The sequence below is a fragment of the Vollenhovia emeryi genome, unplaced genomic scaffold, assembly GCF_000949405.1.
Source record: "Vollenhovia emeryi isolate VEMERY1.0 unplaced genomic scaffold, V.emery_V1.0 DF939156.1, whole genome shotgun sequence".
Lineage (NCBI taxonomy): Eukaryota > Metazoa > Arthropoda > Insecta > Hymenoptera > Formicidae > Vollenhovia > Vollenhovia emeryi.
This window is the reverse complement of record NW_011967210.1, coordinates 1,450,239-1,475,579: the sequence shown is the minus strand read 5'-3', so window position 1 is coordinate 1,475,579 and position 25,341 is coordinate 1,450,239. Positions and strand designations below refer to the sequence as shown.

The 25,341-nt window shown below is 45.5% G+C and overlaps 1 protein-coding gene across 1 annotated transcript in view; it reads right to left on the bottom strand.

Annotated features, from left to right (window-relative positions):
- Window positions 1-25,341, bottom strand: part of LOC105565027 (epithelial discoidin domain-containing receptor 1-like) — a 168,342-nt gene that overhangs the window by 70,048 nt on the left and 72,953 nt on the right. Inside the window, exons 2-3 of the mRNA XM_012017844.1 lie at window positions 14,882-15,063; window positions 7,900-8,005 (exon numbers count right to left, since the gene is read on the bottom strand). Of these exons, the coding sequence (XP_011873234.1) occupies window positions 7,900-8,005; window positions 14,882-14,984 (209 nt within the window). The 5' untranslated portion in view covers window positions 14,985-15,063. The remainder of the gene's footprint in view (window positions 1-7,899; window positions 8,006-14,881; window positions 15,064-25,341) is intronic.

The window sequence follows — 25,341 nt, the reverse complement described above, 5'->3', positions numbered from 1 at the left end:
AGAGAGAGAGAGAGAGAGAGAGAGAGAGAGAGAGAGAGAGAGTTCTGCGCCGGGGCCGACATGAATAAAACATGAAGCGCGAAGCGCCTTCCCTAATTGCGTGGACCGTTTAAATGCTCGACTAAGAGTGGTGCTCCTTTTCGGCGTTACGCCGAGGATAGGTATAGTTATATATACGGGCGGGGTGTATTCTTCTCTCAAATTGCAGATTAGGAATCGCCGCGTGAAACGCTCTCTCGCAGACTCGGCGCAAGTTACACTCTCGGCACGTCGATATCTCACGGAAAGAGGATCGGAGGAGGACGACGACAATTGCGCCGACGATAGCACGACTGTCGATTATGCGAGGCACTTGCCGCGATAAAATAAGACACCACTTGCGACGAAATGGCACAATAAACCGCGTTATTACGGCGCGGGATGATTATAATAATCTCTCCCGATAATGAGGAATATAAATAGAGCTATTTACGATGAGTACGCATCATCGAGGAATCGCGTCGCGGCTCCACGAGGTGCTAATAATCGGGCCTCGTGCGTTCGTCATTAACCGAGCACGATAACACGGCTGCGTGCGTTCTCCACGGCCGCGCCGCGCCGGTGCGGCTGATCGCGGTTATAATGGCTGTTTTCGCGAGATTTACAACCTGCGTGGCGGAGGCGCCTCTTTATCGTTAACAACCGGCTCGTTCGGGATGATTAGCCAAGGGTGGAGTAGCAGTGACAAGACGCCATTCCACACCACAGCCTTCTTTCGCCACGAGAAAACGAGATCAGATCGCACCCTCAGAAAGGACTTCTGTTACCGAGACAAAAAATATTCTTCACGCATTTATATTTCTCACAACCTCGTTTAGTATAAAAATAAAACAGTATCAAAATGAAATCAATAATTCTCATTCTCCTCTATTGAATTAAAAAGATAATATATTAAGACAAGAGTAACTTATATAAATGTAAGCTAATATATTCTTGCGTTTAGAATAAATTTTCCCTTCATTTTACAACGCACCAAGTTGGCGCCGCGATATTCGACAAAAAACGATACATACTATCATTTTATTCTAGACTTTAGAATTTTTCTTTTAAGATTAAAATATTCCTTTTTCTATAATAAATATGATTGGCGCTATAGCGATCCTATTTTATGATACATTCAAGTGTGACAGCATTGGATCCGGAAATTTTTTCCGTGGGTGCGGATTTCAATTTTTCCATCGCGAGCAACACTAATTACCCGCCTGCGAATCAGCTTTATAAACAATTGATAAAATTTATAAGACTCTAATGTAAAAACATAAATACCAAGTAATAAAAGAATAAGAGCCAAGGCAGGATGTTAGTGTTTAAATACTTCAGACACTTTTTACTCTTTATTACTTCGTATTTCCAATTTTATGAAGTTTTTTAAAAAGATTCGAGCGCTCTGAGTGGTTCAACGTATGATCACAATAAATATTGATTATTTAGAGAGAAGCTGTGCATTGTTAAATATTTGCAGTAGACATTCGATGTGGGCGAGTAAAGAACTTTTTTCATTTACCGGAAATTTTTTTGTGAATTTATAGCAAATGCCGATCAATGCTATTTATTTAAAACGTTGCCGCAGAGTTTTAATTTCCGCACTTGTGTGGAATATTGATGATAAGGATCCGATCGGAGTGAAATCGAATAATGCGATTTCCACAGAAATGAACAATGAATTAAAACAAATATGTATTGAATCACGTTGAGTGTAATATAGTTTTCCTTGCTCGATAAAGATTACAGGGGAAAATGAGTCCGCGGCATTGAGAAATATTTAAATTGCAAACAATTACAGGCTATTATTTGATGTGTTTGAAAAACTAAGTAATTTCCTTGCGAGATCTCGAGACGCATTACGTAAATATAAATCGTGAAAAAGTATATTTCAAGAATTTAATTCAAAATAAATACCTGAACCTTTTGGAATATTATTTTTTAATAGAAATCCCATCTAAATTACAAAATTCCGCTATCTAAATTAAATGTAAATTCATGCAAACGCGAATTTATTTCCGCGAAGACAATATCCCGCTCCGAGCGTAGTCTCTTTTATACCGTCAAAAATTCGCGGCGATGTCCAGAAGAAGAAAAAAAGGAAAGAAAAACGGTTCGCGGGTTCTATTTATAATGACTTTCCGTGAGTGTCGCGGGGCGAGGAAGGCTCGAGGTGTGTGGTCCCCAAAAAGACGAACCGGTATAATCGTTTTCTCGGCGGTGGGACACGGCGGCGAACCACCGAAAACTCCATGTCGTCCGCTCCGCACGACTGCCACGGACGGATGGCATTAAATCGAGCGAGGCGAGAGGAGGATGGCGTGGCGAACTTAAATTTTCCATCGCGTCAACCCGCCCCGCCGATTCTGCATTCGCCGCGGTATTAACGGGCACGTGACAGCGGGACTGCTCGCTATCTGCGCGCGTTAACGCGCTCGCATTATGCAGACCATCGATCGGGAAGATTGACGGACATCTCGCCGCCACGCCACGCCGCGCCGCGCCTGGCGAGTGGCGGAGCGCACGGCGATCGATGGGAAAAGATTCGCGCGCGATTTCGTACGACAAAGGCACGCCGTCCCGTCAGCCGCGGTCAGAATTTAATTTCGCAGTGAGAAAAAAAGCCGTCGTTATTACCGTTTCGACGATGACGTTGTCGGTCACGGGAAAATTGAATCTGTCACGCGGCGCAATTTTTATCGTGCGTTATCGTTACGAATTGAACGATCGTCGCGCAGAAGAGAAGTTATTTTTCAATCTAATTCAACGGTCTTGGATCCGCGCTACTAGCGTAAACGAAATCTCTCGACTTACGCACTAGTTCGTTAGATTCAGATATCTTTAATTATATAACGTATCAATTCATCTCTTTCGCAAGGTCGTACAGTCTTATTCATTAGTGCCTGAACCACAGTTTTATTAGGACTCACGTATTCATAGTCTTTATTCCCATCTATACACTCGCATTGGCCTCTTTACTGCTAAAAGGGAAATACTGCTAAAAGCGACTCTTTTCAGGCCTATCTGAGGTGAAAATGTTTTCTCCGACACAAAGACCTCAGTTCGACCTCATTGCTACCAATTAAAAAATTATACGAGGCTAAACCGAGGCCAGAATATTCGACTCGGGATGGTCTCGGCCACTTACGAATCGAATCTTTACTGGCACTCGTTATTTTTACTGCAGCTACGAGATGACGCATCCGTACCGCGAGTACATCGCAGAACTAAATAGACCGAGACTATTCCAATCGCGATTATTTTCTCTCGAAAAAGAAAAATATCCCGTCTAATTTTGTACCGAATTGAGGACGTCGTGTTTACTTTTAGAATGCAAATTTAAGCAAAGTTTTAAAAAGAATAGATACAGTACCGGTCAGATCATCTTATAGGTTTTCCGAGCGGAACTTTCGCCAAAGTGCACTGAATATGCTCCAAACTTTACAGTAGACACCTGATAACAGCTGCATCTCGTACACGAAGGGTAATGAAACTTGGCAAAAATACACCATGATTTTCGAATTTTTCATCCGTGCGCCTGAAAACTAGTTACGCTCAGAAAATCGAAAGACGGTTTAATTTTGGCCGGTACTGTAGGTGTTTTATTTTTACAATGGAGTAGACATGAATTAAAAATTTCTCGCATCTTCATAAATGCCGTAATTGAGTTGTTCTCAATTAAAAACGTTTTCGGGCGCATCGTTTTGCGCCGGAAGAGCTGAAAATAAATATCAGAAATTATTTGACCGATTCGTCGTTGGCGAAACATCAGACAGATCAGAGGCTATTTTCGGAGAGCTCTTCGCCTGTGTGTTGCTCGAGGCGTCTCCGTTCCAATCATCCTCTGATGTCTCGAGATGGAGTAAGATCGAAGATGAGGTCCACTTTGGCATCGTTTGACGCGTAAGCGTAATCGGCCGCGACTATAACCGGCGTCTGTCTCTTTTAACCGTCGTGTCTGTACCTTTCTAAATTATAGTGTATCAAGTAATGGCTCTAAGTAAGAGCTATTACGAGCTTGTAAAAATTCGCTAACTCGACGGCTAGGCACGTTCTTTCCGAAGCAAATATCTTGTATCGTGCAGTTTCCTGCCGTTCCTCTATTTAGGAAAATGCTTCGTATCATATTTCCAGCCGTTCGAACGGCAATTGGAACGTGTGCGTCCAAGTACGTGTGCGGAAATAATCATTGCTTATCGTTTCGAAGCTACGGCAACATTAACGAAGTACATTTACAACGTCACGTAAACAATAACAATTAAATATTTCGCTCTCGCGTTGGAAATAAACTCGCGCGCTTAATAGTATGCATCGACGTAATTAGCACGTAATCACAGCCCGCCCGGCAGATAAATTGAAACGCGCGCTATTTTCGTTTCGAACGAAATTACGCGGCGAAAATCGTCTCGTGATTTCTCAGCCCCGTCCAATTTCTCCGGGCGGTATCTCGCTCGCTCTATGTTCCTACTGGCGTCTTAATTGCACCCATTCTAGAAATGCCGTTCAACGGAAACACGAAGAAAAGGAATGGCGGAAACGTGCGAAAGAACTTGCAGCTGCGCGATTCCTGAAAGGAGCATGCGGTACAAAATACAGCGCCGGCCCTTTCATGCCGATTGTACGTCAAAAATTTTTCACTCGATAATTGGAAAAAACGCGCTCCATTAGCTCCCGCGATACGCATCGGCGAAAACTGTTTATTCTTTTATTCGCGGATGATTTATCGCGGCTCGCGGCGCTGCGACTCGGCAATTTTCCATTCTAATTCAAATCTGCGAAATCGCTTTTGTTACATTTGAGGAAAACGAGCCTTTTCTCACGTACCTTTCCCGTCGCCCGCAAAGGAAGAATTTTTAGTTCAACTACAAAATGGCCACCAGGGAACATCGTGCAGCGAATCCTACCTTCTAGTGGAGGACGGTGGGGCAAAATAAAGTGGATGGGAAAACTATTGTGAATCAATAAAGTATAGTTGAATCGCGCAAAAATGGGCTCCATTCGTTCGGCTGCCAGGAGCTACGTAGCCGTCATAATAAACAACTCAATTACGGTATTTACGAAAATACAGCTACAGGCCAGAATTAGATCACCTTTCGATTATTTGAGCATAACAAGTCGTAGTTAATTGACGTGTTTTTGCGCATCAAACCGTCGCAAGTTTTTCTCGTTTTCAGCGTGTTGGTTATTACTTTGTTATTTTATACTGAAGAGAATCCAAAGAAATCAATCAGAGTCAACGTGAAATCAGTCTTTTTGCAGCAGTCAATGACCAAACCGCGAATCATTTATGTATTTTATATTCCCGGTGTTTTCATTCCGGGTGATTTTTCTCCGTGTAACCAACGCATCCCCGTTGTTTTAATTCGCGACGTTTTCAGGATAACGAGAATCCGGGAGTGCGCGCGGAACCTAGCTTCGCGTTATTTTTCCCCCTTTCTCCATTTCTTCTTTTTTTTTCGAACGCGCACCCTCGGTGCGCCCGCGGTGAGCGAGAAAGAAAAATACGCCGTAACCGCGCGGTAATTCGAATCGGGGCGAAGCGCGCTCGTCGGCCTATCATCTCGCGGAATTTCGAAGAAAATGGCGGGGCAATTCCCTCTTTTTTTCCCCCCTTCCCGAGCGCACGGCACAAAGGAGAACACCGCGCCGAGTGCGGTTGCGAACGTCTGCGGCACCTCGCACGCCCGAGGCCGGCCTGTATTAAATTAGATGGTGACGTGCGCGCGGCCGGAGGAGGATCCCGGGCGCGCGCGATGCTGCGGGGGCACAGCGGAGCTCATCAAGACTCGGAGGCCCATTCAGCCGGTCATTGTCTGCGGTAATGGAATGTATTAATATCGGAGAGCCCGCGGGGCCGTCGACCAACGCTCCGTGTATACTACGGCCTGGTGCCGCGCGCACCCGTTCGGTTCTACAACCGCGGTCTGCCGGGCTGGGGGATACGTCCCGTGGGATGGAATACTCGTATAAACCGCCGCTGCACTGCAAACCGCCAGCGAATACCGGGCCCCACGCATTAATATCTAAACGCCGGAGCGCGAGAGCGAGAGGCGGTACCGCCGTCAACCAGAAGCATGGAGAGAGACAGAGAAAGAGAGAGAGAGAGAGAGGGGGGGGGTGAGAGGAGGTAGTTGGCGCACGTACTCTGCCAGTTGCATCTCGTATTCATGCGTTGCACCAGCGGCTACCAGAGGCGTTACACGGCCAACCCTTTTACCACTGGCCAGGTGCAATATTCTTTTTGGTTCAGGTATGATACGTCAAAGGTCCTTTTGTGATAATTGCATTAGAGAACGCGCGGGGCCTCCTGCGAGGCACGCCCGCTGAAGGCGCGCTCTGTTTTGCGCCGTAGTCATTTTGCAAATGTTTGCGCGGGTAAGGGAAAGGGTTGGTTGCGAGGGCGGCGAAGCGCGCCGGGCAAAATGCGGGGGGCCAATGCAGGTGGAAATTAATTTGGAATGAAATTAATTCCGCCGTCGTGCTTCATCGTTTATTAACTATAGGCAAAAAGTTACGTTAAACTCGTTGCGCGCGCGATTACGCGCTCGTGTCTACTGCAGCGTTAACTCGTCGGGATACGCGACGGCGGGAGGTTTTTTTCAAGTTTTCACGGCGGCCGGTAACGTTGTCGTTGTCGTTAAATAATTACGAGCGCAAACAGCGCGATCAAGGGACGTATCGAATAATGACGTGGAAATTATTAACGCGGAACAGAACGCACGGCAGGGACGGCGGTATGTAAATCCCCGATCGGTCGTAAATTCACGTTGAATAATTTTCGTCAGCCGCAATTAAAAATAAATTCGTTTTTAAACCGAGGAATAAACCGGCGCTCCGGGGGAACGATCAATTTAACAGCTCTATAAATATTCATTTCGCGCGCGAGCAAGTGCCAAACGAGGAGCGATATCGCTATCGGAAAGGTACGCGGATTACTTAATTATACGTTGTTGCGCCGCGAATTTATCCTCGCGAGGATAGGCGTTAATTTATAATTAGAGCTTCATAAGCTTTCTCGCGCCCGCCGCGCACGGCGCGCAATTTTTTCGTCTCGCGATAAGAGATGTCGACTAATCTCCGTTAGTCAGTTAGCTAGTCTTCGCGCATAAACGCAGGGGGGGGGGGTTAAAGCTACGCCCGTTAGATTAGAAATAATTACGTTTACGACCGCGTTGCTCTCTTTGTTCGCGCGTCGCAATAACGTCTCTCGCTGTAGACTTACAAACCTGATATTCCGGATTTTACGTAGGTATTAACGAGCAGCCGGGCGATCCCGGTGAGTCTTTAGTGTCGGCGTGTGTGCGCGCGCGCGAGCAAGCGCAAAGCGGAGGCGTCACAATTAACGCGAGACGGTGTGTTCGTTGACACGGAGCCTTCGTTTTTGGTCTTCAGCAGGCCCATAACATAACTGGTAGGTCCACTCCGTCATTTGTTTCGTTTCGCGTCGATCCCTTCTGCGCATCCGACATTTTGTGTACCAAGGCTACACTACCACACATACACCGCTGGATTTGGACCAGAGACATGACGGGATACCACGTGATCGGGACCGAAAAAATCAAAGGGCCGACAGAGAGTGGGCATACTAGTTATATTATGGCTCCTGAAAGTGGAGCGCGATGTTCCAACTCGTTACTCGGCGATAATAAAAACGACACGACCAAAGCGACTTTCTATCGTCTTTATGAATATTCCGCCCGGTGACTGGTTCACGCGGCGGAGGACTCTTTAGCGAAGGACGCGGGGATCAATTTTTGCGCGGCGTTCACGCAGCATCCCGCGATATCGCGGCTGCGTCGAACGTAACAGAAGGCGCCGGTAGATACGAGTGATCGATGGCGGTCCGGCGGAGCATCCGAATGAAAAACTGTCGCTTACCGTGCCAGGTAGGGTCCGACGTTTCCGTTGTCGAAGCTGGAACTGGCGTTGATATCCGTGTCCGGGATCGCCCCGGACTCCATGCCGAGCGGCGCGATGCATTGGGCTGCAACAAAACGTACACGTGGCTAAAGTCGCTGGGGTTAAAGCGACGAGCTCTCGAATTTATACCGCGCCTCTCCGGACGGGCATCGCCGGCCGGATCATAAACGGCTAAATGACCAGCTAACCGAGATGGATCCGCGCGATAGCCGGTTTACGCTCTCGGTGCACGGCTGCCTGTCGCGCGGGTGGAAGTTACGGTTCTCGAGTACCTGCGAGCGGAGAGGGGTAGAAAGGAAGGGGCCGCCTCGACATTCCAGTTATCTCCTGGGCCGATCTAATTGTTTCATAGATGAACGCAGCTGCCTCGCGAGGACCGTCCGTCAGCTCGGAACGGAATACTCTTCGCGTGCGAGATATAAGTAGATGCACGGAGACAATTTTTTCTTAAAATTTATCATGAAAATCGTGGGACAACACGGCATTTCGCACAATTTTATGAGAGTTATTGAAATTTTACACATTTCGCTAGTAAAATGTATTCTAAAATTTAAAAACAACTATCATACAGTTTTTTAAAATGCCGCATTGTCCCAAGATTATACGATTGTCACGGTAAATTTCAAAAGGAAGTTTTCTCCGTGACGCGAAATATTGATAAATATCAAGGGGGTAACCACTAGCTAAAATGTTGTCCCACCAATTACATGATTTCATTAGATTTCATACGATTTTATCTGATTACAAATAATTTCATCTAATTAAAATAGTTTTCTTATATGCACGTTTAAAAATAGACGACGTTGTTAAGAGCTGTTAGATTTCCTCAAAACATTATATCTTTTTGATTTTACTAATAAGCATTTGCTTATAGAGGTAATTTCAGTTAAAATTGCAGTATTCGGTTAGGCAGAAAACGTGTTTCCTTGCCTCCCACCAGTCTAACCGCGGTCTTAATGAGAAGTAATTTGGTATGTGTATTTGTATCTAACTGTTTATTGTTCTAAATTTGCACGCAAAGTTGTATCAACTCACTGTCCTAACAGCAACTACTTCAGTCTTATTATGAAAAAAATAATACGCGCTTATAAGCGTAAACTATGATATGTATTTGGATATTCACTAAAAGAAGTAAATTTTTTGAGAAAACAAGTTGAGGAAATGTTCAAATTTAATGTTTATTGTCTAACAAGTGAAGAAACTTGAAAATGAAGTCAAAACGATTACATGGAGATTTTGTAAGGACTAGAAATGACAAAACGCGCGCTTCGCGCGCGCAATTTGTGGGTGGGCATTGTATATTTTTAAGAATTTGTATACATATAAAGAAGTAATTGTATGCGCAACGTCAATTTAAAATAAAAAGTAATTTATCACTCACTGATACGATTCGCAACAGCAGAGTTGTACATCGTCAACTACATGTATATGTTAAATTGTAAAAATACAAATATGTATATTATTACAGATTAATTATGTAAAATCGAAATTATTGTATTAAATATACTTTATATTTTATATTTTTTAAAATAGATATTTATTAAAATAATTATATAGGATACCGAAAAAGTCTTTCCTTTAAATATAAACTTACAAAAACGTATGGTTTTGTCTCTAACACTTATTCGAATCCCCGTTCGAATCATTTGAATAAATAAAACAAAAACACAGAACAGATACTTTATTTTACACAAGTAGTAAGTAAGATAAAAATGTAAGACACTTACCTCACCATTTCTCCGCCGTTGCTCGATGCCTCCTAGGCTGCCTTCTCCTCTTAGATTTCTTTGTTGCACTCACACAACACTCACTCGCGAAAATCATCGATCGCGCGAAATTTCGAGCACTCCCGTACGCGATGTAAAATACCGCGAAACGCACGTTCGAGTTGCGAAGAACGACAGAGCGAATTACAGCGCAAACGCCGAAGTCGTAAAAATTTCCCTCGTTTCCCGAAAATGGAACAGATTACACGAAATCGACAGATAATTAAAAGCGCGTTGCATAAACGAGATGTAACCGCGACAAAGTACCACGATTTACATTCAAATTTTAGACGAGTTAGTCTCGTGAAATATGTATACGTTGATAAAGAGCCGTCGTCTCAACATGCAATCCGTTTCTCGTTACAAGTTGTCGAAACTTAGTAATTAGTCAAGGAACGTTACTTGTTACTAATAAAGGTGTGCAAATCAATAGTGTTTTATCCTTACATTTATCGCGATCGAGTGTTGGAAACCGAAAACGCAAAATTAATAAGCAAAAGTAATAACACGCACGGAGCGACTCTCGCTGCTGCCTGCCGGCACGACGGTCGGCGAGCGAGTGAGAACGCAGCGACCTTCAGATACACGATGGCACGCAAACATCGTACGTCACCGAGCCGAGAGAAAAACAACAACGAACGTTGAGAATTCGTTGTCTTTTTTGTTCCCTGACTGTTACTACGTTTTGTGTATAACGTCGATCACGTATCGCGTCCTCTTCGGGCGGCGACGAGAAGTGACGTAGGGAGCGCAAAACGTTACGCGTGTAACTTTTAGGCCCGGTCTACAATGAGTTGTGATTCGTTAATCAGACGTCGGAACTATATGTTGTTCCTTTTCCTTTCTAGGTGGAAGAAAAAGGTCCGTCATATAGTTCTGACTTCTGACTAACGACTAACGACTCATTGTATAGTAGACTGGGCCTAACACATCCGCGGTCGTAATAAATTCACTCGACTTTACAGACTCTCGTTGTCGTCGCGACTGCACGCTAATGAGGATCATAAAAGGCTCCGTCTTTCGGAGATTTAATACCCGAGAGGGGAGCTCTGTGTGTCGCGTGCGAGGATCGGTCAGCCCCCACGCGAGCACCGATGACAGGGCTGAGGGCCGTCGAGGAAACGATACCGTCTACTTTGCATACATTACTCTGGCCTCTCTGTGCATCCTCGAAAGGCGTCACTGCGGTCGGGCTCGGCCGTGCAATAAAATCCGAACAAAGTATGACGCGTGCACGCGCGCGCGCTCTCTCTCTTTCTCTCATCCGCGTCACGGCGGTGCCATTAGGGACGACAGTAAGGACCCGCGACATTTCGCGGTTTCTTGCTTTCAAGGCGTCATTAAAGCACCCACGCGTTATCGGCCGTTTTGTCTGTGGGAACGTATAATATCGCAGCGGGCAGCGAGCCCCACGACTATCCGACCGCGAGCGTATCGGTCGTTCACTCCGGCGCGGCGGACCGGATACGTTTCGTCGCGTATTACAAAGTCAAAGCTGGCGAGAGTCCACAGACGCGCGCGAGCGGACACGCTACGCGGGTCGGGTCCTTGTAATTCGACAAAGGAGCACGTATCGCAGCGTAACTAATCCGGATACGACAACTCCCCGACTACCTGGCCCGCCACGTTCGCGGCGCGCGGCGAGGCCTGGCGCGCGTGACGCAGCGCGGCATCGATTACGGTTTACCGGTTCGAGTAACGGTACCCATTACGCGATACGGAAATTGCTAAAATTTCAAGTAGCCCGAGCGGGGGTCCGGACGCGGTAGCGGGCAACGATAATGCCTAATGCCCGGATATCGAGTGCGGAGGCAGCGAGCGCGAGCCGCTGGGCGCACGGGGGAGTCGTCGGGGGATCGCCGGGGGTGGGACGCAGCTTCGTACCGGGGAGCGTAACGGAAGGAATCCGCGCTAAGCCAACAGAACAGAACGGGCATGTAGGTGGCCATTAATACTGGCGAAAGTTTGCCGGTGTTCTTCCGACGATACCGCACCCCTCGCCTCGTAATTCCGCGCGTCGGCCATTGTGAGATGTGTACTTTGGTCTTACGTTTTAATCCAACGTATATTTTATCGCCGAAACGGAATCTCCGTAAAGCGCGGACTCGCCGACGCGGCTTACGGATATAATGCTCGCAATTTGCGCGACACGCATTCTCCGTGATATACAATCGGTCTCTGCCCCCGAGTTTACAGCTGGCACAACTTGGGCGGACAATGTCATTTGCGGCCCGCGGCGGGGAGAGGCAGTCGGGAGCGATACCGGAGGAATATGTCTATCGGGGCGCGATGCGTCGCTGATGTGAGCCGCGCGCGTTTCGATCGCAATCGGCGGACGGAAAATTGCACGCCCACGAACGGCGGCGCGCGGCGCTCGTCGCGTCGGGCACCAATCGGATTGATCGCCGTTATTACTAACGGAGCTCTCCTCGTCATATCGCGATTCCGGCGCTCTAATATATGCATGCCCGTGTGACTTCCTCGGGCCGCGCCGCGTCGGCCGATTAGAATCGACGACGGGAGAGCCGAGTACGACAAAGGGAGGAAACGGCGATCGGCGCTCCGGACTCCGGTCGCTGCTATGTTATTAATGAAGGCCCTCCCGATATGTCCGCCGCTAATATATGTCCCCGGATTCCGCGGAGCGGGCCGGCATCGATAGCGGCGGAGTCCGCGTCTCGCGGCTCCGAGCGAGAACGCGAGGAGCATGTTCGAGATGGCCGCGCCGGCGATGGCGAACTCGGTATTATTATTAATGAAGGTCAGCCCGATGCACTGCCCGATCCCGTCGCTAATGTATGTCCGCGAATTCAGCGGGGGCAGAACGCGGGAGGGCGATTCGAATCAACGGTAGGAGAGTCGTGCCAACAAAAGGAGGGAACGCGCCGATCGAGATCTCCGGCTGGCCGACATGGCGAGAGCGAATCGCTATTATTATTAATGAAGGTCCCGGCCGATACATATCGCGCGTATCGCGCGCCCTCGCCGGAATTCTCACGACCGCCGCGCCGGTCCACGATCAAGTTTGACCGGCAGAATCCGTTTCCTTTGTCCGCGCCGTCCGGCCTGTAACGAGTCGCCGTGGGATATCGTGCTCGTAAATCGATCGTGAATAAGGGTGCATAAACGCGACACCCCTCGTGACTTTCTCGAGACGCGAGCACCTCCCTCTCCGTTAACCCTTTGAAGCACGGTGGTAACCCACGTTACCACCTCAACCTCTTTACTTTTTGGCCGTTTAATTTCTAGTTAACGCATTTAGGTCGGGTTTTTTGCATTTTTTTGGTATCTTAGCGATAAAAGAACATAAAAACAGTAGAGTAGTCTTTAATATTTATTGTAAAAGTTTTATGAATAAACAGATATGAAAGAACAGCAATTTTTTCGGAAAAATTCATTATTGACCAAGTTTTTCAAGATTATTTCTTGAAAACTTTGTACAAAGGGGTTTTCGGGGTCGCTCATTACGAATCTGATGTCAGATTTCGAAAACTCAAAATTTTTATAAAAATGATCAGATTTCAATTTTGCATCCGCCATTTCGCGCGTGCTATTTTTTGTATTCTATAAGAATTTTCAACTGGAATTTAGATTCCATGGGTCCTAATCATATCTAAATAGTGTTTCTTAGCGTAGTTAAATTACAGTTAAATGATGTTATTCTTTGAAGTTTTGAATTCCGCCATCTTGAATTATGAAAATCTAATAACGGATTCGTAATCAGCGATCCCAAAAACTCTTGTGTACAAAGTTTCACAAAAAATGGTTCAGTAGAAAACTGTATGCTTCAAAGGGTTAATCCTTGAGACGGGGTGCGGGACGCCTCGCATGATATTCCCACCCTTGGAGGACGTCCGGTAAAAGTCGCTCGTCGTTAACGGGACTTCGCTCGAGGAAAACATCGATTACTTTCCGGCTATTGACGCTAAGATAGATTACGAGGGAAGGGAGGAATTCGCTGAGGATGTTGTTTGGGAGGGCTCCGCGAGGGGCGCAATTATTAAGCTTTCCATTATCGCGGCTACGATGCAATTTTTCTCTCCTACGTCCGGAAATCTATTTCTATTAAGCCGCTCCTCGCGAACGGGGCTTCGGAACAGAGCGATTACTTATTATTAATACGATAAGATGGGCTACTTCGTACTATCCTGAACGTGGGATTTTCTTTATTCTCGTTCATTTTTTTAGAGGACTATTCTTTTCATTAAAGCATATAGGGTGTACTAAAGCCATCGGATATCCTTTTAATCACAGATTCTTAGAAAATTTCAAGACGACAATTCTAACACAACAATGTCGAGGCTACAATAGTTTTTAAATAATAAGTGATTGTATTTCACAAATGATAGACTTGAGATTTCGCGCGCTCAGGCACGGCGACGTGATAAGTGATAAAAGTGTTTCTATGAATGTCGCCCTTTTTATTTAATTCAAGTAAAAATTTGCAACATGTTGTAACCTCGAAGTGTTGCGGCTGTTAAAGTGGTCGATCAATATCAGTTACCACAAAAGTTATTACTATGATAAAAAGGGCGACATTCGTAGTAACATTTTTATCACTTGTCATGTCGCCGTGCCTGAGCGCGCAAAATCTCAGGCCCAGTATTTGTTAAATATAATCGCTTATTACTTAAAAACTATTACAGCCTCGACATTTTTGCATTAGAATTTTCGTCTTGAAATTTTCTAAAGAATTTATGATTAAAAGGATATCCGGTAGTTTTAGTACACTCTGTATACCGCTGATTGTGATTTATTAATTGTAATTGTAACAACATTGATTGAAGTTCTCAACCATGTATTAACTTTTACCTTGATCCGGACCTTTTTAGGTACAAAATGATATTAATAGTTAAAATGTTCGGGTCTCGCCCACTCGAAAGCCGCGAGACGTCGCTAAATATAGGCGCGCGCGACCCGAATGATGAGACGCAATGTCGCCAGATAGGTACGCAAGATACCTAATGACCACGGTCAAAGCCGATCCCGGATCGAAAGTTCGTCGACTGCGGCGCAAGTTCTGCGGGGTCGCGCAACCTCCGCGTCGTTAATAACTTATAAACGAAACAACCTGTGCGCGACTTGGAGCCAAGGAGCTATAGTCGAAGGAAGTTTCACGACGAGACGCGACGGGTACTATAAGGCCTGCGGATTAGAGCTTAGGAACTACTTACAGAGGTCCACGCCGTGGTAAGCGGGGGCGAGCGCGAGCAAAACGACGAAAAGGTGGACAGCAGGTGGTGCCCTTCTGGCAAGGAAACCCAAGCTTTTCACCATAGCTCCCTTTTCCTGCGAGGGCTTCACCCTCGCCCTTTCCTCACCGAGACTCCCGCCGTGCCATTTCTGCCTCGTCAACCTGAAACAAAAAAGAGCGCGATCGTTATGCCATGCCTGACGATCGCCGGGTTGAGTAGGCGTGCGACAAAGAGAGTCGTCTCCTCGACTGCTCCTGAAGAATGAATCCGCCCTGGCGGGGAAACGACGCGCGCAATTATCGCGCGAGAATGTTATTCTGAATGCTGCATTGAAATGTGGAAAACTCAAGTTCCGTGCTTTTGAAAATCGCAACTCGCAACTGTCGCGCACGAGGGAGACGTTGCAAAAATATTTTTATCCAGAAAAATTTATTCATTGGAATAAATAACGAAGGATATTTAGTTTTACTAAGAATTGTAGCGTACAACTATTTTACATATGTAATTGTCACATAATATTCCTATGGTTTATCAGTGGTTTCATATTATGAGTCTCGTAACAGTTGAATGCCGAGTTCATTTAGCCGTGTAATTTTCCAACTTAAAGGTTCGACCGTGCGGTATCGAAACTCCGCAGGGAATAATGCACGAATGACATTATGTCTTCATGCGATCTGCCTATAATCCCCGTTCAGTTTTCTGTCGATTATGCGCTGCACGTGGGACCGTTTCCTTCCTGTACGAACCGAGGGCGGAGCTAAACTTCCTGCGACTCCCATGTCATGTATTTTCCAGGAAGAAATGGCACGAGAATTGCGACGCGTGTCAGTTTTACATAAAGACGTCTTGTAAGACGTCGGTAATTTTTAACCCGCTTCGATCCCCGGGATCCGTGAGATCCAGTGCTCGTGAGCATAAATTTCGCGAGCAGAGATCGAGCTCGGGAAGGGATGGGGGAGGGAGCAGGGAGAGCAACGAGGAACGCACGAGAGTAGCGCGATAAGAGCTCGTTATTGGCTTACGAGCCTATCGGCCGATAATGCGTTACTCCCATTTTGCGCAAGCTCCGATACACGTCAGACATATGCGCGAGCGTGGCTCTCTCTTTCTCTCTCTCCCTCGAAATCGGTGAGAAAGGTGTCTCGAGTTTGATGGAGTATCCGTTGGTAATTGAGCCGACGGTGAATAAGTAATGCGCAAGAACGACAGTAAGAAGTCGTTCGGTTCGTAGGCCTCGCGTGCTCCGCATTAAACTTACATACCGCAGCTTATAGCCGCGATGATGCGAAATCTGTTCTGCGGCACGCGTCTCTCTCTCTCTCTCGTTATTTTTTAAATTTTACTTTTGTAATTATGCTATTTACATTATTCTTGTAATTCTCTCTTGTACTTTGTTTCTGTGCTTTAAGAGACTTGTCCCAAAGCGCTAATAAACTCTTTCTTTCTCTCTTTTGAAACAATAGATAAAGATTAGTAAAGAAAATTATATCAATATGGGATTAGGAAAATGGTCTTACAATTAGAATGGATAAAATTATATTATATTTAAAGAATAGAACGTAGCAGGTTCGATTTAATGATAAATGGTCTAACTTAGGAGGTTCCCTCAGCCATCCTTTTTACCGACACAATCAAATATAGTTTTTGCGCTTGTAATTCTTTTTACTAGCGCGCTTTTATGCACAAAATAATACCAGATTAAGTTGTGGACCCCATAGCAGAACATTTTCATTAAAGTGCGCATTTTGCAATTTTATAAAGGCAATTCGCAATTTATCCTGGTATTATTTTGTGCATAAAAGCGCCAACAAAATGTATTACAAGCGCAAAACTATATTTGACTGTGTCGGTAAAAAATATGACTAAGGGATCCTCACGGAGTACCGCAAAGATGTGTCTTAGGACCCCCGTTATTCACAGTACACAAAGATGACAATCAAAATTTGTCCAGGAGGATGCAATATAAAAATGTTTGCAGACGATACGTTAATATACGTGCAACTGAAGAAAATAGCGCGGAAATAGGGGTAGAAATTAATTCGGGATTTACTGAGTAGAAGAATGGATGAATAGAAATAGGTTAAAAATGAATGCAGAGAAACTAAAATATATGAGAGTTAAAAGCATAAGGAAGGAACTAAAGAATAATATTACTAAAGTGTTTGAACGGAACTAAAATGGAGTAATAAAATATCTAGGCATAATGATCGATGATGGATTAACATTTAAGGATCACCGTGGTTATACGCTAAAGAAAGTAGGGAACAAAACGAGTTGTCTCAATATAATAACAGGTAATTTTATATCAGCGTACACCAGACGCTATATATGTGTAAGACAATCATAGTCTCACTTCGAGCATTATGCAACGCTATTAATCAGCATGGGGGAGACACAATTAAGTAAATTGCAAAAAGTACAAAGTAGAGTCATGGGAAAAATATTACAATGGGAGAAATATGATACACGCACCAAAGTGGAGAGCGTGCTGCAAGCGCTGCAGTTTATGTCCATAAGACAGAGGCTACACTATAATGCGTATACATTTATTTCGAGATCTTTTAAGATCTAAAGAACATGCTAGCGGGAATGCAATTAAGAAATAGATTAAAAATAGTGGGGGGAATGTTGGTGAAAGAAAAACGCGACAAACCGAGGACATTGTAATGCGATTCCGCCGAACGACGAGTGCGCAAGAGTGTAAATTGTATGAAGAAGTGAAAACGTGTAACGCATTGCCAGCTGAGGTAACGAGTTATGAGGGGAGTAAGCCGTTTAAACGAATGTCGAAAGGGCGTATTAACAATGTAATAAAATCTGTACTACAAATAGCCAAGAAAATTGGAAAGATCAATCGATCGATTCTCTCTTTCTCACTTATCGTAGAACCGGTGGAGCGTCACTCCTCTTGCAAAATCTTTCTCAGCTGCATGATCGCAGTACTTATCGTATGTTTTATTTGACTTCAAAACGACCACGTGTGATGTATAATATTATGCTCGCAGCGTGTATCAATGGCGATTATATCAATGAGTTTATCTTCTGTAATCGAGCAACGGAATATTTATGAGGCAAACGAGTCGCGTCCGAGTACTTTTTGCACGCGGGAATTAATCCCTCCCTATTGCGAGAAGGATAATTAAATTAACCGCGACCCAGTCACAAGCAAACAATCTTTCTTCTCCGTTATTTAATTTGTGGAAACGTATATCTGATACTAATATACGGAACGACGACGAGGATTAATGGGGGTTGAAACATGGTGAGAGAATAGGTATATTTTTCCTGGCGCACAATTGACGGAGTAAGAAACCGCGGTAACCGAAGAATGAAGTGAAGTGATACAGCGAGCTTCTCAACGGGCATAATTATTGCCGCGACATTTGATTAAGCGCAGCGGTACACAATGAGACTCGCCGATTGGCGAAACGCCACGACGAAACGTTCCTTCGCTCGCGTAAACATTTAATCTCCCTAAGCACCGAGTGTTAAATTAGAAATTATCGGAAAACGGTATCGTTTATACGCCGAGTCGCCATAAAAGCTTTATCTCCTGATTGTATTCATGAGGGACTTAACGCTCGCGACGCGCACTCCGTCGAAATCAATTCCCCGGACGCGGTAAGCACTCCGGCGGCCACAAAATTATTCATCGATTGTTTTCTTTTCATCTCGCGGACTGCGGCGGGGACAGATTATCGCGCGATCGTTTCAGGCAGGTGCCATTTTCGCGTCGTCGCCGTCCTCTTGGATGGCCGGCCAGCGTCGTCTACCACTCGGAAAACGGGGATTTCGCAATTATTATGCCGTCGACGCGACGAAGGAGATTCCGTTTACGATCGGTATCGTTTACGATACACACACACACACGCACGCACGCACACACACACGTGTATCTATATATTTATGCGCTCACACCACGGTTCGCACGCGGACGGCATGCGCCCGCACGCGTGTGCGCGTATAGGAGGTCGTTTAAGCCGCGATGTAAGCCGCGGAGGCTTCGCGTGATATCCTAGTTCAACGTCGAATCTCTTCGTTTGCATAGGAATGAGTTTATGCAGATTAATACACGCGAGACGTCCGTGTAGGGTACGCCACGTGGGATGTAGCCGCGGCACCTACACGGGGCTGCGAGTGTACATGCATATTTTATTGGCGGCATCGGCGCTTACGGATTTCCGCGCAAACGCGCGCCACACACGACGCGACTCGCCATTCGCGCGAATCTCCGTTACCCACGTCGACTCGATTTAATCGAATGTTACTCAATATCGTTTCATTTACCTCTAACGCCGATAGAAACGCAAGACGCTATGACGAGGGTCGTCTCGTATTGCCGAGCGGTTATTAATTTTATTTCCAATAGCCGCAGCGCTCCGAGATGTCTCTCCTAAACAGTTTCGCAATTTCTATCTGTAACTAATTCGATCTATTATTTATCGACTTACGAGACAAATTTTTATCGAAGAGTAATGCCGCAGGGTGTCTCCGAGAGATAATTTACCTCGTAGCATGGTATTTAAAGGGATGCTGGACTGATTCTGCACCTTTTGCACTTTTTCATCTAGAACTGTAAATTCATGACATTTGCGTAATATATTATACAAATCACGTGACTTTTGTGTACAGACAGACAATGTTCCACTATTCGGACTAGATCAGAGAACAGCATGGTGTCATTGAAATTAAGTTTAGAAGCCTAAGAAAAAATCTACTCCCAATTATCCAACCTATAACTTATTCGAGTGAATAAATTTTTTGTTAGACTTCTAAACTCAATTTTAATGATACCATGCTGTTCTCTGATCTAGTACGAATAGTGGTTACCTAACATATAACTTATTCGAGTGAATAGATGTTTTGCTAGGCTCCTAAACTTAATTTTGATGATACCATGCCGTTCTCTGATTTAGTCCAAATAGTGGAACACTGTCGGTCTGTACACAGATGTCTTCGTCAATCGACAGTTCTAGGAGCAAAAGGTGCAAAAAAAGTGAAGAATCACTTCCAGCATCCCCTTAATTGCCGCGTGAAGAAGCGTCATCCGTATGACGCGCGACCGAACTTGAGATGCATCGCTATTAAATAGCAGGAGAGTTTACCGAGATACCGGTACCTTTTTCCTGTTGGGAGCTCTCTGAGAGAAATCGCTCCCGACAAATCGTCGAGTTGACCCTAATTGCGCGGAAGCCAAGGAGAAACGATGTCGGCGACGTGGAGGCCAGGTCCTCCGTACAAAACGAAGCCAATGAATTTAGTAATCCGCTCTGTCGGCGGAGTCGTTGTCCAGGACGGGGCTGGGACGAGCGGGGGGGAACGAGGTGCGCGGAGCAGGATGTCTCGGTGGAAAAGCGATCCTTATCAGTCGTAAAAACACGTATGCACCGACTCTCCCGTAGAGAAATACGAGCTAACCGCGGACGTAACCACGCCCGACGAATGGAACGTTAATGTCAGTTAATTATCTGTAGAGCCTTCGGGTGTAGAAAGATTCGTTTTCGTGCGGCGGCCGGCCGCGTCGTAAGACGTGGGCGAGCCGAACACGCTCGTGGAAACACAGAAACGACGTGCCGTCTCCCTTTGATTTCGTCGTCGAAAAAAAAACCTGCCGCCTGTTTACGGATTCCGAGAGACTTGGCTCGCAGCAGGCTCGTCGTCGAGCCAGATGAATCGAAAGATTATAACGAGGCCATCCTGTTGGGCGACTCTTTGCCAGATCGAAACTATCCTTTTTTCCCCCGCAATCTGTTCTGTTCTGTTCGTTAAATAATACGATGAATATTATTAATCGATAGAATTGTCCCCGACGTACAGTTTGATTCATATATTCCGCAAGAACGTAATTTCGAAATAGTTAAAGTTCATTTATTTTACGTATTTCTTTTACACGCGTTTTAATTATGAAATTAATTCGCCCGCGAGATCATCCCGCGTAAACGTTCGTCAAATGATTTTTACTCTGGCATAAGACAACCCTCAGGTAGGAAATCCGAGAAGATAGTGTATTACGCGGAGAGCAAAATGCAGCAGAGAACGCGAGCGAATTTGCGGATTGATCTCAGCCGTGATCCTCTTGTCGCGTTCGAAGGCACGCGTCGATGACTCAGATCCATTCTAGTTAGGATTTCGCGCAGTCGGGAGCAACAGAATCTGCACGCAAACATAAGTGCCGTGTGCGTTTTATATTTTCACAGGTGCTACGTTACGCGATCAAAATTTCACCCAGTAATTTATATAGACAAACTCCTTTACAGGTTTGACTTCGACGTGTGACTTTCGCAGATGAAAATTTATGCATTGTCATTTTCACACGCACGCAGATATACTTTTCTTCAGTTTGATCATGTTAGTTGACCAGACAGGACGCGGGACTGTAAATTTCTCGCGCGGGACATTTAATTCGTCCCCATTCTTCCATTCCGCTGAATTCAGTTACTTCATTGAGAGAAACTGAAATACAAGGAACCTTTCCGAGTGTTCACCGTTCGCCCTATCGACAGACGTCGCGGATAAGATAACCCGGAATTATAGAGGGCTTTATTCGAGGATCGTCTATCACGCGACGTCTGGATTTATGGCGCTGTATGTAGTGGCCGGTCGACTTTCCATTTATCAGAATGCGGTACCTGTAGCATTTCGGGCGCGGATGGCCGTGCGAAACAACCGCAAACTTCGATCTGCCGCGAACAAATGGACGGAGTCTCGCGAAAGAAACGGAAAAATCACAATGGAAGGCAGCTACGTCGGATACTACGGCATTCCCTCCCTATTGTCCGTCGACTCGTGAAAAATGCGCGCTGATTTTCCGTAACAATGCTGACGAAAGGAGGATTTTACTGATCGCAGCCGGACTAAAGAGACCGTGAGATATTCTGGCTACGTCCGAGATGATATCCCGACTGTTAGATACAATGCGTAATATATAACGTGTAATATATCGTAAGAATATTGCGTTTACTGCAAAACAATAGGTACTGTTATTAATGTTTGCAAATGGTTCCTATGCATTTTAATTTCTTCCTTTTTAAAAACGTTTTTACCCGCGTTTGTCTTCCTCGTACTCTGTACGACTGGAACGAGAGACATAAAATCAGAAAGAGATGTCTGACAAAAATTCTCAAGTGCCCTCGAGAAGAATTCCCGGTAATTCAAATAGATACATTTCTCGAAAAGATCTAAGGTAAAAGGTGCAATAGGCGAGCGTCTGTTCGCCATGGTCGTAAGTGGATATTCAATGGTTTTGATTTGTGTGACTTCGTTGTTTTAACGTGGGACCACTCGATGTCCCTCGAGTGGAAAACGTTCGCCGTCGAGAAGAAGATCCTCCATGGTTTTCACCATGCAACTCTCACCGTTCTAGGACGCCTCTCCTTGCCTTTGCCGACGACCCTCTCGCCCCCCCCCTCTCTCTCTCTCTCTCTCTCTTTCGAGAGAAGACCTTTACGAGCGTTTTTTGAAATGCCACGTTGTCCCGCGAGTACACGATTTCCAGGATAAATTTTGAGAACAAATTCTCTCCGTGTAGAAACAAAAATCTCTCTCTTTTTCGAGGGAGAGAATTTTTTCTTAAAATTTATCCCGGAAATCATGTACTCGCGGGACAACGTGGCATTTCGAAGAATTTTATGAGTTTTTGACATTTTAACACATTTTACTAGTCGAATGTATGGTAAAAATTCAAAAACTCTCATAAAGGTCTTGAAAATGCCACGTTCTCCCACGATGACATGATTTTCTGGGTAAGCTTCAAGAGAAAATTCTCTCTCCCCCCGTGTAAAAATACTATAGTCAAGCCGTCCAATAAATCTGTTGGCTGTCTACAGTCACGTCCATCGTGCATCCTGTTTCGGCCACAACGTCACAACTAGACGAGAAATTCTTTTTCGTAAAAGAAAATACGACGTTTCTTTACATAACGTATGAAAAACAATCTTAATCCGAGTAAAACTTTTTCCCAATGACGTTCCAAAGCTTCCGCGACTGCTGTGATGTCTAACTGTTATTTCGTGACGAGAAAGCACGCCGCTTAGTAAATATTTCTTCGAGGATGATGAATCGTGACCAAGCATCGAAATGACTCTTAAATATCACCCTGGCGTGTTCGCGTGATCTAAACTCTTGGAAAAGTCCAAAAGCCATGGCACACGCGTCAAACTGGACCCGTCACACGCCACTCAGGATCGTGTCCGATCGCGTAGCGGAGAACAATGCTGTGGGATGATCCAGCACCTTTCATAGCCCGAGACGGATCATAATCAGCACTTAAGCCGAGTACTTTCGTGACGGAACGAAGGAGGCAGGTCCGTCCCTCATTGTGCTCGTAAACGATTTTATTTGACCCACGGATTACCGGGTTGAAAAGGAAAGGCGCGCGCAAACACTCGAGAGGACTGTTTAGACGTACCAGGGCTGCCATTAAAGTCCATTATTGCAGACGAGAGGAAAGGATTGGTCGTTAGAGAAGCGTTTTGGAAGTTGTCGGATGCGGCCGGACTCGTAAAAAAGTGCGCACGGAGGGTCAATATTTCCTCGGAGGGCCGGATAGCGCGTTTGCCTCCGTCGAGAGACATCACCGTGTCGGCGCGAGGATATTACGATTTTTTTTCCTTTCTTTTATTACGTCGCGTTTATTTAGGTATCAGCGCGTCAAAGGGGCATTGTACGTAAGTTCTTTCCGAGCGGCGCGCGTGTCAGATTTGTCAGTGGCATAATCGGCCGCGTAATTAAATAGCCGTGCGCGCGTGATGCATTTCTTCTGCTACCGGGCGGCCGATGCCCGATTATCTCCGAACGATCGATCGTCCGTACAAAGTGCATTAGCATAACTGTACGACGCGGCTATGCCGCGCCAGTGACACTGGCATTCGTTCATCTTGTCCTCTAATCTCGCGCTCTAAACGAGTCGTTAGTCTTTTTCTCAAGGTGTGTGCTCCGAGAGAGACGCGCGCTGAGTCACTCGGCTGACACGGTGAAAGGGCGAACGAAGCACAGCGCGATCCCGCACTCGGGACATTTTGCCAAATGTGATTTACCCTTACGTCCGCTGAATTACGCGCTGACCCGCATACGCGATCTTTACCGCCGCGTGTTTAATTAAGCTGGACCCGATAATTTTCCCACAAATATTTAGAATGTGGAACGCGCGGTAATACACGAAACGCGGAAACGCTCTAATCATTAGTCCTGTTACGAGCTTCAGCCGTGAAACGCAATATCGTAGCGCTGGTTGCGTTATACTGTGTTAGCAGAACGCGCGCCGCGCGTGCTCGCTTTCATGCACGATTAGTAAACAAATTGACATTTATTCAAATTAATATAATTCGCTTTGACTCCGTAACGCGCGTTAGAATTACTGCATATGCATACAATATCGTTCCCGTGCTTCGGGCCGTTGCGCTCCTAATTCTAAACAATATCGAGGGGAGGGAGACGTTGGAATTTAGCGCAGAAAAAAAGTGTAGCTGCCGTAGCTAAAAACTGCACGTGGCAATTAAATTCCAGTGCAAATACGAACAGCTAATATTTATTAGATAGCTAAATATTTTGCTACCGTGCCTATTGGGTTAGGCGCGACAGCAAACCGTTTGCTGTGGTCTAGAAAGTTATGGCAGCAAAATATTTTCAGCAAACCGAGATTAGCTACGGTAGCAAAAAATTTTATTCAGTGAATTACACCCAGAGGAAAGATTGATTTAGGTTAAACACGTGAGATACGTCGAAATCGTGTTCCCTTGAATCTACTAAAGTTTCATTTGTTTCTACTAAAACGTGAATTCTCTTACAGATTCCAGTCTCGATCAAGTGAAGTTTCGGTGAGGGTAAAGAAGCCATTTCTTTCAAATTAAAGGAAAGTCTAGTGATGTCAAAATTCAAAGGAAATTGGTTTGATTTCAAGCGAACTTTTTTTCTGGCTGTACCACCGAAAAGCGACCTCAACGTCTCGGTGTATAAAAATATGTAAATGCAAAATCTGACGTTTGTAACGTAATGTAAATTATAAATGCATTTCACGCTACTTTTCCCCGCTGCTCCGTACGATGCAAAAAGTGTCTTACGTTACTAGCCGAGAGTTAATAGCCGACATTTTTCAACGTCGCGCGTTAAGGGACGCCTAAAAGCCGATAATTCTGTCACCGTCAATCAGTCTCTGTGTTCTTCAGCTTACGGCTCGTGTACACAATCCCCCTCGCGCCTAATTAATCACCTCTGTGGATCGTAGATTTATTTACTGGTACTTTACAGAGCAACGCTCGATTCGCGCTCTTCCTTTGTATCCGCGGCACTTATTAGTCCACGAGTGATTTATCATTGCGCGATGAACGTGCGAGATAACGAGCGAGCGGGAAACGATCGTCCAAATGAGCCGTAGCTGTCCGGAAAGATTACGCACGCGAGAATATTGTCTCTCTTGTTTGCTCTCGCGTTTATCACGCGAG